General features: G+C 37.6%; 1 protein-coding gene across 1 annotated transcript in view; it reads right to left on the bottom strand.

Moving 5' to 3' along the window:
- Nucleotides 1-12,189: 12,189 nt before the first annotated feature.
- Nucleotides 12,190-16,010, bottom strand: part of ABHD17B (abhydrolase domain containing 17B, depalmitoylase) — a 41,401-nt gene continuing 37,580 nt past the window's right edge. The window contains exons 3-4 of the mRNA XM_069474123.1: nt 15,070-15,249; nt 12,190-12,716 (exon numbers count right to left, since the gene is read on the bottom strand). Coding sequence (XP_069330224.1) covers nt 12,497-12,716; nt 15,070-15,249 — 400 coding nt within the window. The 3' untranslated portion in view covers nt 12,190-12,496. The remainder of the gene's footprint in view (nt 12,717-15,069; nt 15,250-16,010) is intronic.

The following is a 16,010-nucleotide window of genomic DNA, read 5'->3' as shown; positions in this document are numbered from 1 at the left end:
AGGCGTGAGCCACCGCGCCCGGCCTTCTTTCTATTTTTAGTAGAGACAGGGTCTCGCTCTTGCTCAGGCTGGTCTTGAACTCCTGAACTCGAGCGATCCTCCCGTGTAAGCCACCTCGCTGGCCGGTTATTACATTTTTAAAGTTAAACATCAGGCCAGGCCGGGCGCGGTGGCTCACGCCTGTAATCCTAGCACTCTGGGAGGCCGAGGTGGGCGGATCGTTTGAGCTCAGGAGTTCGAGTCCAGCCTGAGCAAGAGCGAGACCCCATCTCTACTAAAAATAGAAAGAAATTATATGGACAGCTAAAAATATATATAGAAAAAAATTAGCCGGGCATGGTGGCGCATGCCTGTAGTCCCAGCTACTCGGGAGGCTGAGACAGGAGGATCCCTTGAGCTCAGGAGTTTGAGGTTGCTGTGAGCTAGGCTGACGCCACGGCACTCACTCTAGCCTGGGCAACAGAGTGAGACTCTGTCTCAAAAAAAAAAAAAAAAAAAAAAAAAAAAAAAAAAAAAAAAAAAAAAAAAAAACATCAGGCCAGGAAGGGTGCAGTTCACACCTGTAATGCTAGCACTTTGGGAGGCCAAGGTGGGAAGATTGCTTGAGGCCAGGAGTTTGAGACCAGCCTGAGCAAGAGCAAGAGCAACAGCAAGACCCTGTCTCTACAAAAAATAGAAAAATTAGCCAATGGTGATGTTGTGTGCCTATAGTCCCAGCTACGTGAGAGGTTGAGGCAGGAGTTTGAGGTTGCAGTGAGCTATGATGATGCCGCCACCGCACTCTAGTCCAGGTGACAGATAGAGACTCTGTCTCAAAAAACAAAAAACAAAAACAAAAAGCTTAACATGAAACCTCTAATGAACTAAATTTGAATAATTAATTATTATGTAAGTGGAGAAACATTGAGATTGAAAAATGTATTGAAGATTTTTTTTTTTATTTTTAAAGAAAAGTGAGCAGTAAGGATTTGCCACTAAAGATTAAATCTTTCTGAAGCCACGGGATTTTCCTTTCAGCTGTTCCATTGTTGTTTGTCTTAGCTCGCCTCCAGCTTTTCTAGTTTAAGCATCAAAACTAAGAGCACAAAGGCAGCATGTTTGGGGACAATAGGACACATTTGGAGCCAAAGTGTCATGAGAACAGGGCAGGACTGATTTTTTTCTGGTGTTGACAAAAGGTGCATTTGCTCTCATTTGCTGTGGTTCATCCAGCTGCGCCAGCTTCCTGGAGAACCATCGCTGTAAGTCACTGCAGACAGTAACTTTTAGTTTCTTTAGATTCTGCCAGTCATATACAATACATAAATATAATACATGTTGGGTCCGGAGCTGAGAGGCAGACACGCGAATAATACATATGGTACATATATGGCCAAAGTAAGAAATGGGCCAACTTTAATCACAGAGTTCCACAGACTGAAGAGTGTTCACTGGTAAATTGGCACATTATCAAAAATAAAAACTCCCTAAAAATTATCTAAAAATTAAGCCAGGTGTGAGTAGTCCCAGCTATTACTTGGGAGGGTGAGGCAGGAGTACCACTAGACTTTGAGTCCAGCCTGGGCAACATAACGAGACCGTGTTTCTTAGAAAGAAAGAAAAGAAAAGAAAGAAAAAGAAAAAAAGCAATTCATAGCCTGACACTCTTCATTGCTAGGCACAAATCTACCTACAAAACATACATAATCCCTTAAATGTTAATATGCCTTTAGAGCACTGTTTGTATTCCCATTTAGGATTACTATTTAATCATCACAGTAAGCCTGGATCCAAGGTTAACAGAAAGGATACTATCACTATCTACCTTTAATTTGTAATGAAACTGTGGCTCAGAGATTGTCTAAGATTTCAAAAGCTAACCTTCCTCTCCCCTTGTACTGTTAATTTTGCTAGTTTTTTCTCTAATATAATAATTTGAAGACACACAAGGAAAATATAAAATCACAGCTTTGCATGATGAGGCTGTGCTATTGACTTAAAGCTTTCAAATTAAGAAAAAAGAAAAAGTCTTACCTCTTTGGAACATTTTCTTCCGTTATATTAATTCAATTGTCAGGAAGCTTTTAGTTACCAAGGGAAGGGTAAAGAGATAAAAAGGAAAGACACATTCTCTGCCTTTCAGAGTTTCTAGTCTAACAGAAAAGGTACCAGATAGCTTCTAGGAAGACAGATCCAACGCAGAGGGCCTGCGTTTCTGGGGATCTTCTTCCTTTACAACACTCTGCATGGCACTAAAGAACTACCTAGAACCAGTAGGATTAAAAGGGATAACGTATACAGTACAAGCTCTCAGTGTCTCACTCCAAGTCTTAGGAGTGAGGCTTTGGACCTGGCACAGTGGCTCATGCCTTTAAATCTAGCACTCACCTGTAATCCTAGCACTCTGGGAGGTCAGGAATTCAAGACCAGCCTGAGCAAGAGGGAGACCCCGTCTCTATTAAAAATAGAAAAATTAGCCATGAGTGGTGGTGCGCAACTGTAGTCTCAGCTACTCAGGAGGCTGAGGAAGGATTGCTTGAGCCCAGGAGTTTGAGGTTACAGTGACCTATGATGACACCACTGCACTCTACTCCGGGCAACTGAGTGAGACTCTGTCTCAAAACAAACAAACAAAGAAAAAAAAAAAAAGAAAAAAGAAAAAAAAAAAGAATGAGGTTTGAGTGGATGACTCCTCAGGAAACACTGGGAAGGATCTAAAAGACTGGTGCAGCCACACAGCTATTGTTAGGTTTTCCTTATGTCCTCTTACATTCTTTTATAAGAATATCGCTTGAGAAGGAGTGTTGCTTTTTTGCCTAGGCTGAAGTGCACTGGTATGATAATAGTTCACTGTAACATCAAACTCCTGGGCTCAAGTGATCCTTCCACCTCAGCCTCCTGAGTAGCTGGGCCTATAGGCCTGCACCATCATGCCCAGCTAATTTTTAAAATATTTTTGGTACTGACAGGGTCTCGATAAACTCCTGGCCTCTAGTGATCCTCCTCCCTTAGCCTCCCAACGTGCTGGGATTACAGGCATGAACTGCCACACCCAGGCTTTTAAAATATTCTTTAAATCATTATTTTTTGCTTATTTCTTTTAGGCATACCCTGGCTTCTCTGAAGCACAAAAATTCAGAGTCCACATGTGACCAAAACAGGGGTTGTAGCATTGAAGAAAGCTGAAGAGAGAAGACTAATTCCTAGTCCTATTCTCATCAATATAGCCTGTTTCCAGCATTTCAAAAAATAGTTCCACACTATTTATTCATATTGATGACTCTTTTTTTTTTTTTTTTTTTGAGACAGAGTCTCACTCTGTTGCCCAGACTAGAGTGAGTACCCTGGAATCAGCCTAACTCACAGAAACCTCACTCAAACTCCTGGGCTCAAGCGATCCTCCTGCCTCAGCATCCCAAATAGCTAGGACTATAGGTGTGTGCCACCACGCCATATATATATATATATATATATATATATATATATATATATATATTTTTTTTTTTTTTTTTTCAGTTGCCTGGCTAATTTCTTTCTATTTTTGGTAGAGACAGGGTCTTGCTCTTGCTCAGGCTGGTCTCCTAACTTCTGACCTCAAGCGATCCTCCCACCTCGGCCTCCCAGAGTGCTAGGATTACAGGAGTGAGCCACGGCGCCCGACCAATGATGACTCTTAAACCGTGCTAAGCTCAAGGCTGGTTGATGCATACTACCACTTCGTATGTTCCTCCACAATTTCTAGATTGGTGATGAGTCATTTAGAAGCCACTGTTTCAACACTGCCAAAATCTGGGAATGCTATGTTAATCTGTTTCTTGAAAATTCGTGACTTAAAAAAAAAAATAGAAGTCAATAGCAGTAACATTCCACCAGAGAAGCAGACTCCTGGGCAGCTAGTAACTGATTCTTACCTCAGAGTAAGGTAGTTTTGGTCTTGGCTGTCTGGCTATAGCTCATAGCATAGCCATTCAGGGCATTAAGCAGAGCTATTTTACTCTTAATTTAGGCATAATTTAATAAATTCAATTATCTGGTTTCCTAGATCATCTGAGTAGAAACACACAAACAGCAAGTTAAAGTATAAGAAACAAACAGTGAATAGTGACAGTTAATAGGGTAAACGGGCAACAAAGGAGATTGGAAAACAAACATAAGAACCTAAAAAAAGCAAAGCAGCCTGAGGCTCATTAACATAAGAGCAGATGTAATGCCATAACCTTCGAGATGAGAGCACCAGGACAGGAGAGAAAAGAAAAAGTATCTGGAGAAATAATTGCAGAAAACGTCACAATTTTATTAAAAAACAACCACCTACATATCCAGGAAGCCCAATGAACTCCAAGAGTAAATGCAGAGAGACCCACAGACAGACATATTCATAGTATAAACGCTGAAAGTCAAAGACAAGGAGAAATCTTGAAATCAGCGTAAGAAAAATTTAGAAGGGAACCTCATTAAGATTAATATCTAATTTCTCATTGAAAACAATAAAAGCCAGAAGGCAGTGGGAAAATACATTCAAAATGTTCAAAGATGCGCAACGAAGAATCTTATATACAGCAAAGCTCTCTTTCAAAAATGAGGGCAAAATAAAGACTTTCTCAGATAAAACAGAATTTGTTGCTAGCAGACTCATTTTACAAGAAAAACTAAAGGAAGTTCTTCAGGCTGAAAGCAATTGACCCTACGGTAATATGAATTGCAGGAATATGCAGGAATAGACAACATCAATAAAGGTAATTATGTAACTATAAATGCATATTTCTTCATTTCTCCTCTTAACTGATTTACAAACCGATTTCATAAAGTATGTATATAGTGTATTGTTCTATAACACATAGAAATGTAATATATGTGCAATATATTTGCCAATAATAGCACATATGAAGCGAGTACAAGCAAAGCTGTAATGGGCTAAAGAAATTACTACAGATAGTAAAGTAATAATTATAACAATGTATTGTTGAGTTTGTAACATTAATGGATGTAATACGTAGGCATTGCCTAGAAAACACATTAGACCTGGAGCCCATTCTACTAAGTGAAGTATCACAAGAATGGAAAAACATGTACTCACCATCAAATTGGCATTAACTGATCAACACCTAAGTGCACATACAGTAATAACATTCATCGGGTGTCGGGCAGGTGGGAGGGGGGAGGAGGGCATGGGTATACACACCCGTAATCGGCGCGGTGAGCACCATCTGGGGGATGGACATAACCTAAACATTTGTACCCCCATATTATGCTGAAATAAAAAAATAAAATAAAATAAAATAAAATAAAACAAATGTGAACATGATTGCCAAAAAAGAAAATGTTAGACCTGGTACTCAATAAGGGTAAGTTTCAGATATTATCCAATTGTTAGACTCTCTGTCAAAACAAAACAAAATTAAAAACTCTATGTCACCCATATACATGAAATTCTCCTCTTTGGCTACTTGTATTTGCTGCTCTAAGCCAGGCTAAAAACACATTTGAGAGTCACTTGCCCTTCACCTATTCTGGAGTCTCATGATTTCAGAAGCCCAGAAGCCAGTTTCTAAGAGTAAAAACCAGTAGACAGTGAAGAACCAGTTCTTTTTCCTTCTTAAGTCACGTAAAATAACAGCAAAACAAAAGATACCTAAGAAATAATACCTCATCCATAATCCTGTTACCTCAACACAATAATTTTTTCCATTTATTTCCTTTTGCTTTTATTCCATAGGCATTCACATTTCATTTAAAAATTTTTTTTCAAGCCGGGTGCGGTGGCTCACGCCTGTAATCCTAGCACTCTGGGAGGCCGAGGTGGGTGGATCACTCGAGGTCAGGAGTTCAAGACCAGCCTGAGCAACAGCAAGACCCCGTCTCTACTAAAAATAGAAAGAAATTATCTGGCCAACTAAAAAAATATATATACAAAAAATTAGCTGGGCATGGTGGTGCATGCCTGTAGTCCCAGCTACTCGGGAGGCTGAGGCAGTAGGATTGCTTAAGCCCAGGAGTTTGAGGTTGCTGTGAGCTAGGCTGACGGCACGGCACTCACTCTAGCCCGGGCAACAGAGCAAGCCTCTGTCTCAAAAAAAAAAAATTAAAAAAAAAAAAAATTTTTTTTTCACATTTCATTTTAGAGGTGTAATCATTTATACTTTTTTAAAACTACTATATCAAATGCTTTTGCAAGTTTAATTATCATTCTTGATAGCACCACATGTATTCAGGGATATATAAAGTATTTTCTTGTGTCTCTCTCCCTCCAGCCCATTCTATTTTCTAGTGATGGACGTAGAAGGCCTGGAGCACACAATTCCACATTTAAAAGAGCCCCTAGAATTCCAAAATCTCTAATTTTGGTGAAGTAATATAGATGGTTCCATGGTCTCTGACTTTACCAAAGTTATTACGTATTTAAATAAAAACACAAGTTTCATCTGAATAAGATTAATAACAGAATGCACATTAGAACCTTTGATTTATAGTCCATGAATCCACCATACTCAATAGGTAATTTGGAAAGGAGCAGTACATTAAAAAAATTTTGACTCAGATGCTCCTATAGCCATAAACCTGCTACCCTCCCTATTTCAATTCAATAACTGCCTTAAGCAGTTGTTTTGGGGGGAAAAATTTCAAATTCTGAATTAATCAAGTGGTATAGTGGCTGAAAATTATATTTTATCAGTAGATAAAAGAATAATTTAAAACCAGCATTTCCTATTTTTCTAATGTAAGAATCTCGCACACTATTAAAACTTTTCCCTTGCTGTTGTGAAAATGAGGATTAAAAATTAAGGCTGAGCACAGTGGGTCACACCTTTAATACAAGCACTTTGGGAGGCAAAGGCTAGTTTGAGGCCAGCCTGAGCAAGTGAGCACCAGTATGAGCAAGAGACCCAGTCTCTACAAAAAATAGAAACATTGGCCAAGCATGGTGGCACATGCCTGTAGTCCCAGCTATCTGGGAGGCTGAGGCAGGAGGATCATTTGAGTCCAGGGGTTTGAGGTTGCAGTGAGCTATCATGATGCCACTGCCCTCTAGTCCGAGAGACAGAGCAGACCCTGTCTCAAAATAAATAAATAATTTTTTTCATATTAAAACTTAAGAAATGTTATAATTGCACTGTGGAAATTTAGTACATAGCCCACAAGAGGAAATAAAGAGAAGAAGTAAAATCATTTCAAGTCCATCTGGCTTCATATGTAAGAACGAGTTTAACAGCTTTCATGTCATTGACATTTGCAAAGACTCTATTCTTTACTTAAAAACAAAACAAAACTCTAATGTCAAGTGGGTCATTTCCAGGATAGAGGTGTTTGTTTCCTTCCTTAGCATTACTCATCCAACTAGTCAGTCAGAGGCACAATCCATTTGGAGATGTGGCACACAAATGCCGTCTATGTTCATTCTCCAAGTTATAACTCAAAACCTAATTCCAAGTATCATATGCATAAATTGTTACTTTTTTGGTTACTGGATATTTGGGGTGTACATTATCAGAATATAACACACTATCAAAGTGTTTGAATACATTGCTTATTTTAAACCAAAGCAACACATTAAAAGCCAATTAGTAATAACTACTTTGATGCTTTTTTCACTGTAATTGCTTCGTCTCTGTACGTTACAATTTGTAGTAAATGGGCTGCTGAAATAAATACTCAACTGTTTATTCATGTGACCATGTTATTACCATCTTCACTAGGTTTGTGTTTGTTTGTTATTTTTTTTTGAGAGTCAACCTGGTTGGAGTGCAATGGCATCATCATAGCTCACTGCAACCTCAAACTCCTGGCCTCAAGCGATCCTCCTGCACTTGCCACCACACCAGCTAATTATAATTATTTTATTTTTATTTTTGCTTAGGTTGGTCTTGAACTCCTGAGCTCAAGGGATCCTCTGGCCTCCACCTCCCATAGTGCTAGGATTACAGGAATGACCCACTGTACCCTATCCCTCACTAAGTTTTAACACAAGTAAAATGCTTTTAGTGTGCCTAGTAAAATGAATCAGTGTTAACTACTTTAAATATACCAGTTTACTATTCAATGAATAAGCAACAAGGAAGAATCCAGAAATTATTGGAAAAATAAACAAGATTATGCTGTATTATAATTCAAAAGGATCACTGGTGTATTACTGAAGATAAATCTGGTAAAGAAAAGATAATGGGATATAGTGCCACTGTTGACAACTAATAGACCTTGAGAAAGTCACTTCTCTTCTTTGTTTCTACACCTGTAAAATGAACGGATTAGGCTGTACCATCTCTAAAGTTTTTAAAACTTATGTTTATCTGATTTTCCTTAATTGATGAAAAACTGCTCTTAAGGTTTTATCATATAGAGTATCTAAATAGGCGTATCACCATTGACATGCCAATTGCTGTCAGTCTACAATTTCTCAAATTCATGTATCAAGTCTCTATATTTATAGAAAAAATATACAAGAAAAAAAATCTGTTGAATTCTATTCCTAGGTAGGATACAGAACTGGTTAAATCTGTAAAAGTGTGAAGATGATAAACTAGTTTATGAAACTTCTTACGTACCATTCTTTTTTTTGTACTTGCAGGATGTGGCAGGAGCTATGTACACTGCTGACCATTTTCTGAGGATTCATGTTACCATTCAGGTTGTACCAAGTTAATATGCACAAAAAGCCAAATATCAGAACAAGCTATCTGGGGCTACTCTAGCCAAGCTTAAAAATTGATAGGAGCCATTGCCTGTGAGTATGGCTAAGAGATTTTCATATTACATTAGAAATGTAAGGGATTATATTACTCAATTGGTTCCACTGCCTCATTTCTAGTTGAGGAATCTGAGGTCCTGAGAAATGACCTGCCCAAGGTTGCAGATCTAATTAGCGTCAGCTGAGAAAAAAAGCCTAGCTCCGACTGCCAAATCAATTCTTCTACAGTATATGGTTTCCAAAAACCCATAAGGCAAGTGATGCTCTGAGTAAGTAGGAGAAATCTGAATGGAATATAAAATCTTGGCCGGGCGCGGTGGCTCACACCTGTAATCCTAGCACTCTGGGAGGCCGAGGCGGGTGGATCGCTCGAGGTCAGGAGTTCAAGACCAGCCTGAGCAAGAGCGAGACCCCCATCTCTACTAAAAATAGAAAGACATACGGACAACTAAAAATCTATATAGAAAAAATTAGCCGGGCATAGTGGCGCATGCCTGTAGTCCCAGCTACTCGGGAGGCTGAGGCAGTAGGATCGCTTAAGCCCAGGAGTCTGAGGTTGCTGTGAGCTAAGCTGACGCCACGGCACTCACTCTAGCCTGGGCAACAAAGCGAGACTCTGTCTCAACAACAACAACAAAAAAAATCTTAACATGACCTCATACACAATACAACTAGTTTAATCTCCCATTTAAATCTGGAACTTCTTCTGCGGCACCTATGACAGATGTCAGCTTCTGCTCCACTTCCAGTGGTAAGATATTAATCCTTAGAAGGCAATCCCTTTTCTTGACGGACAAATAATCACAAAGTTCTTTCTTGTATTGAGCTCTCATCTGCTATTTTGTAACTTTCACCTAGCTCTGCTCTGAGAGAATAATTGTATATTCCTCTCAAATATTTAAAAAAACAGTTATCATTCCTTTGTCACATCCTTCATCTAGGCTTTGGGTTTCAGTTTATGGGCCCTTTTCCAACTTGGTAAAACACCTCAGAATTTGCTCTAATTTGTAAATATCTTTTCATTGTATCCTGCAATGATACTATTTATTGCAGATGTGGTTTGACCAGCATTTTGTACATTGACATTATTTCCCCATGATGTATTTTTCAGCACCCTAAGATTAGATCAGTTGCTAAACAGTTGGCTTATTTCTAGCAAGCCATTAATAAGATCTCCAGATTTTTTTCATCTATACTTGACAGTTTCACATTTCTATCAATGACTTTCAGTTGTTTCAAGGATAAAGATCAGGTCCATGATGCCACCCAGTTTTTTTTTTTCCCCCCAGACAGTCTCACTCTGTTGTCTGGGCTAGAATGCCATGGTATCAGTGTAGCTCACAGAACCTCAAACTCCTGGGCTCAAGTGATCCTCCCGCTTCAGCCTCCCCAGTAGCTGGGACCACAGGAATGTGCCATCACACCCAGCTAACTTTTTTTCCTAATTTTAGTTGCCCGGGTAATTGTTTTCTATTTTTTAGCAGAGACAGGGTCTCACTGTTGCTCAGGCTGGTCTCAAACTCCTTATCTCAAGCAAGCCTCCCACCTCAGGCTCCCAGGGTGCTAGGATTACAGTGTGAGTTGCCTTGCCAGGCCTGACGCCACCTATTACTGTGCTCCTAATTAGCTTGCACCAGCAGCATCCCTATGCCAACCTTTCCCTTTGACCTCTGATCAGTCTTCATGCATTTCAAACACACCTTCCTTCCTATAGGCTTCCATATACTATTCATTCTTTTCAGCCAGGAATGTTTCCTCTGAACCACCCAGATGTAGCCAGTTTTTAGTCATCCTGCAAAGCTCAGTTCAAATACCACTTTCTGGGGTACTATTCCTTGCCCTGCCCCCATGTTCCCCATCCAAATGTACTTTTTACCTGTTTGCAGGCTGAAGGCCCTTATCAAAATAGTAATATTTGTACAATGAGGTGTCTGTCTGTCTCCCTCCCTTTTACAGCTACACTGTAAAATCTAAGGGGACATGGTTTATGTCTGTCTTTACACCTAGCACAGGGTTTTGTATGATTCAGACATTCAATAACTACATGTTGAATAAATAAATACTAATTAGCATAATCAATATATACATTTCCCTAGGTAATCAAAGAAAACATTTAGGTAAGCCCTGGATTGTATGCTGTACAAAGAATAAACTGTATAGGTTACAAGACAATCTTAAAAAGAAAAACCTCTTCAATAGAAATGATGATAAAATTTGGGAAACTTTAAAGTCAGGCATGGTGGCACACACTTATACCTATAATCCTACCTACTTGGGAGGCTGAGGTGGGAGTATCCCTTGAGTCCCAGGAGTTTGAATATAGCCCTGGGCAACCCCAGGAGACTCTGTATCTCAAAATAAAAAAAATAATAAATAAAAATAAAAGAAAATTAGAAAACTTTAGCACTATGTCCTATGAAGATGAATGGTAACTTTTTTCACTCTTTCTAGAGTCAGGGAAGGATGCGTGGAAGAAAGCAAACAAACACAGCTGAGTGGTATATTTGTTGTTTTACTGTTAATTTGACACATCTGAACCAAAGCATTCACAATACTTGATATACTTTGAAGAGAATCATATACTATAGTCTTAGACATAACCACAGAACAAGCAGAACAATTAAAACTACATAAGGCCTTAAAATATATCCACAGTGTGTATTATTTCAATATTCATTCATGTACAAATTAGACTACATACCGTTAATTTTATTTTTATTTTTCTTTCATTGTTTTATTCAGGCAGGGTTCATTCAAGGAAAGGCAACTTAGTTTTTGTGTGTGTGTGTGTGTGTGAGCTTTGTTTTTTACTATATTGGTTAATATAAAAGTTATGAATTAAATGTTTTCCTATCTCCTGTATCCAGGAGTGAATCCATGTAATTCTCAGATAGTAATTCAAAACAATAGTTCCTATTCTTAAAAATAGCCAAAGTGAAAAGGGACCAAATAGCCAGTCTGTTTGTGGTCTTGAAGAGCAACTAATGGACTTCCAGGTTTTAATATAATGAAGACTACTGCGATTCCATGAGGATAGTCGAAATTTCAAAGAACATTGCATATAAAAATCATTCTTGAAGCTCTAAATACCTTTTAAATAACCAAAATGAAAATTTTAAGTAGTTGCCTCACAGTACCAAACTTATAAATCAAAACTAGTTAAAAGTCAGTGCTATCACAGACTTCTCATTTACAAGGTAGCTAATTGGTAAATTAAGAGATGAGCATAAAAATTAAGACTTACATCATTTTTGGGGGGATAAATGTATAATAACCAGTGAATACAGAAAATCCAATGTATATTACAATAAAATAACCATTTAAACCTTTATCCCTGTACAACAGGGTTTAGGTTAACTCTAGTGAACTTGGATGTTTTTAATTTTTTTTTACAGTTTATTCTGAGTACTTGAATTGCTTTAGATATACAGCTTTTTTTCCAAAAGAATATTACATTTGTATACCAGGATAAGATTTATTTGAGATGTTTTAAAAATATTTATAAATTTGTTTCTAATATGCAAAAGCATCTGGCAATACTTTTACAGCACTTGATTTTATAGAATTAAAATTTCATACAGTACTCATTTTGATGTTTAAAAAAAACTTCACAGAAAAAATATAAATTACACAGCCTGACTGCATGATACTGTTATTTCCAGTTCCAGTTCTGGTAATTAAAACCTTCATTAAGTCTGTTAACAAATCATTACCTGTACATTTATGAAGGCAACTGACATGATTTGCAAACAAAACCTTCAGGTTTTATGTTATTTACCAAAGAGTGCAGTTCAGCAAGAAAAGAAAACCCAGTATGCAAATTTACAGAATATTTTACAAATTTACCAGTTCCTGTGACACAAACTGTTTCAACCTTTCAAGGTACTGTCCATAAAGTTCGACATCATTGTGACCTGCTCCTTCAACCCATAGAGGCTCCACAGGTCTTTGGCAACGCTCAAACAATGCAAGGCCATGTGAAAAGTCAATGACTTCATCTTCAGTCCCATGAATTATTAACACTGGGGAGGTTATCTTAGAGATTTTGTCAATGCTGTAGGGAAAAAGGAAGGGGAAAAAATTCAATAAATTAACTATGTAAAGGAACATAAAACAAATTTTCTTGTGCTATATTAGATAATTCAGACATCACGACTGTATGAATCAGTTCAGAAGGGATGATGCCTCTTGGATTTCCAGTAAGATTCAAAAGTTGCCATTTATATACTCCTTATCTTAAGATTATCTGTTCTGGTGGAAACATTCAACGCTGTCACTACTGCACACCTTTCTACAATGTTGACTTTTAGCATGGAAAAACTTAGGTTTCAAGAAGAGGAAACTAAAGACCACATCACTTTCTGTACTTATTACATTTCTTTCTCTCTCCTATGAAAATGACAGCAAAACGTTTTGTTTTTTTTGTTCTTGTTTGAGTATATAAACATAAAAACGGAGAAATTCTGGAGCTGGAAAGCAGATGAATGTGTGAGAACTGATTAAAGGATAGAAGAAAACACAATTTTAAGCAGGTAGAAGGTAAAGAACCAACCTAATCTATACCGAAGAATACTCCAGAAGGCTAAGGAATTGCCATGGAGATGAAGGCAGGTTGTTTTTTTTTTTTTTTTTTGGAGACAGGGTCTCTATCTGGAGTGCAAGTGGTGTGACTACAGCTCACTTCAACTTTCAACTTCTGGGCTCAAGCAATCCTCCAGCCTCAGCCTCACCAGTAGCTAGAGTACAGGCATGTGCTACCACACCTGGCTAATTTTAAATTCTTTGTAGAGACAGGATCTTGCTATGTTGCCCAGGCTGGTCTTAAACTCTTGGCCTCAAGCAATCCTCTCACATCAGCCTCCCAAACCGCTGGGATCATAGGCATGAGCTACTGTGCCCGGCCCCTTCTGCCTCTTTTAGAGCTGGGTAACTGCCCTTCCTCAGACTGGGGATGTATGTGGACTAGGAGATTGCCAGACTTTATGGCAGGTGTATCACAGAGACCACGGAAACACAAACTTACTGGCTGCTATGAACCCACATTCCCTACTTGGCTCCTAGAATGCTGGTAGCCAGGCTTTCATCCTCCAAAAGGGAGCTTTAGAAAGAGCGTTCTTTGGAGATTATATCAGATCAGCTCTTTAGCCCCTCACTCTTACATATGAACAGAAAACCAAGAATTCCCAGACTTCAGAGGAGAATACTTCAGATAAGACAGAGATCAAAACAAACAATTTTTAAAAATGCAACTTGGAGGAAACTACACAGAGAAGAAACCTTACAAACAAACAACTCTTTAAGAATCCTGAGAGAGAGATAAGATATTATAAACACAAAATGAGAATGAAATCTTGAAAAGAAGAAAATCATCAATGAAATCATTTAAGTCTGCATTTGGTAAGAAAAAATACTTGGGTATACTATCTACAATTACAATAAAACCTAAGTAAAAAATAAAAATATATAATTTTTGATGCTACTGCATGCTGGCCGGGGCAACAAAGCGAGACCTTGTCTCAAAATATGTATAAATGTATGTATAAAAATTTTTTCAAATAGTTTATTGTTAATGTTGCTCTACTGATGTCCCAGAAATGAAAGAGGGTGGTAGACAGAGATATAAGTTGGCAACAGTATCACCTCAAATACTTCGCTATCATTGCTACCATTCAGCTAGATAGAAAGAGTAATACATACACTATGTATGTAATCATAATAATACATTATGATTATTTAAAACACTATGTAAACCAACCCCCAAACAAGAAATTCTTTGTATTGCTGCCAATTGGGGAAAGTAAAGAAGACTGAAATCTGCCAGCTTCTCTTTTCTTGCCTTCTCCTTCTTTCAGAAAAGGCCACCAATTTTTTCCCAACTATGACAAGGAGCAGGTGGAAATTACTGCCTGTTTTGAGAAGCATGAAGGACAAGTAGCTGCCTTTGTTTTAAATCCATCTAATACAGTATGTTTGCAGACTTTGTACCAGCAACACTTACTCTAATTAAAGACTCAACTTCGTTGTAATTAATGTTTTATAAATTAGATATCATTAATTAGATATTATTCACTCCTTTTCCCTTCTACCTGTTTCTCTCTCCTCCAGTATTATGTGTCTCACTGAATGGTACCCATCATCCATTAGCAGCTCAAGGCAAACCTGGGAGTCATATTCAAGTTTTCTCTTTCGTATCCCTAATCCAGTCTGACATTCAGTTCTGTCAATTTTATTTCTGAAATTCATCACCTTGATTCCAATACTAGTGCAGTGGCATAAAGCCCTTAGCACTTTTCATCTGAATTAACATTGCTCAAATATTTCAGCCTCATGACTGGTCAGCTGCATTATGGAAAAAAAATTCCTTCAAAAATTCTTGGTATATAACTATTTTGAATATTGTTACTTACTTTGGGAATGCATCAAAACAGTATGTCTTCTTGGTATCAGGAAAAGCAACTCGCATTCCTGAGGTCAAAGGAGAATGAAGAATAACAGCAGCACTCTCATACCGAGCAGCAAGGTCCACAGATGGTACTGTCCCTATACTTTGGCCATATATAATCACATTTTCAGGGCGAATGCCATATCTACAAAGTTTAGAAGTTAAAGAAAAAAAGAAAGTTGGAGTGGTATGAAATGTTCCATTATGCCTAAGGATCTGATCTTAGAATGAGACAATGGCAACTAATTTATACTTAAAATTAAGTTTTTTTCATCATCATTTTTAATATTACAATAAGATCTATATTCTCAGCTTATTTTATGTGTTTCAATTTTATCTTAGAAAAATAATTGCTGAGGTGTTTTAAAATTTCAATCACAAATAATGAATTTATTAAATCATTTATTATGCTATAGTAATTCCACCTAGCATACTGTTGACTAAGTTTGGAATACATTATATCACTAATATTTTAATGAACTGATATTGAATGGATATGTAATGTTTCTTTTCCATTAAATATAACAAGTTTATTTCTCCAGACATCAAGAGTGGCTCATTTAATTTCTTAAACCGGTCATTCTGATGAAATGCTACATACAGTTACAGCATGGAATAAATGTGTATAGTTTTATTCAAGAGCAAATTACTATTTTTCTTGAAATTTGTCTTTGCTTAGATGCAGAAATAGACTAATGACTGAAAAGATGAATAAGAATTCCAAATGCCATATGGTTCAGTTATTTATGATTAGACTTCACGCTAAAACCTTGAGAGTACTGTTTTACCCCCTTTAAAATGGTTGCAGATTTAAATGTATGAGTTCATTGATTCAATAAATATTTATTGGGTACCTATTATGTTCAAGGAATTACTTGTCTACAGTGTAACTGTCCCAAACATAAA

This window comes from Eulemur rufifrons, chromosome 7 (assembly GCF_041146395.1).
Source record: "Eulemur rufifrons isolate Redbay chromosome 7, OSU_ERuf_1, whole genome shotgun sequence".
Taxonomy (NCBI): Eukaryota; Metazoa; Chordata; class Mammalia; order Primates; family Lemuridae; genus Eulemur; species Eulemur rufifrons.
This window is presented reverse-complemented; position numbering and strand designations above follow the sequence as displayed.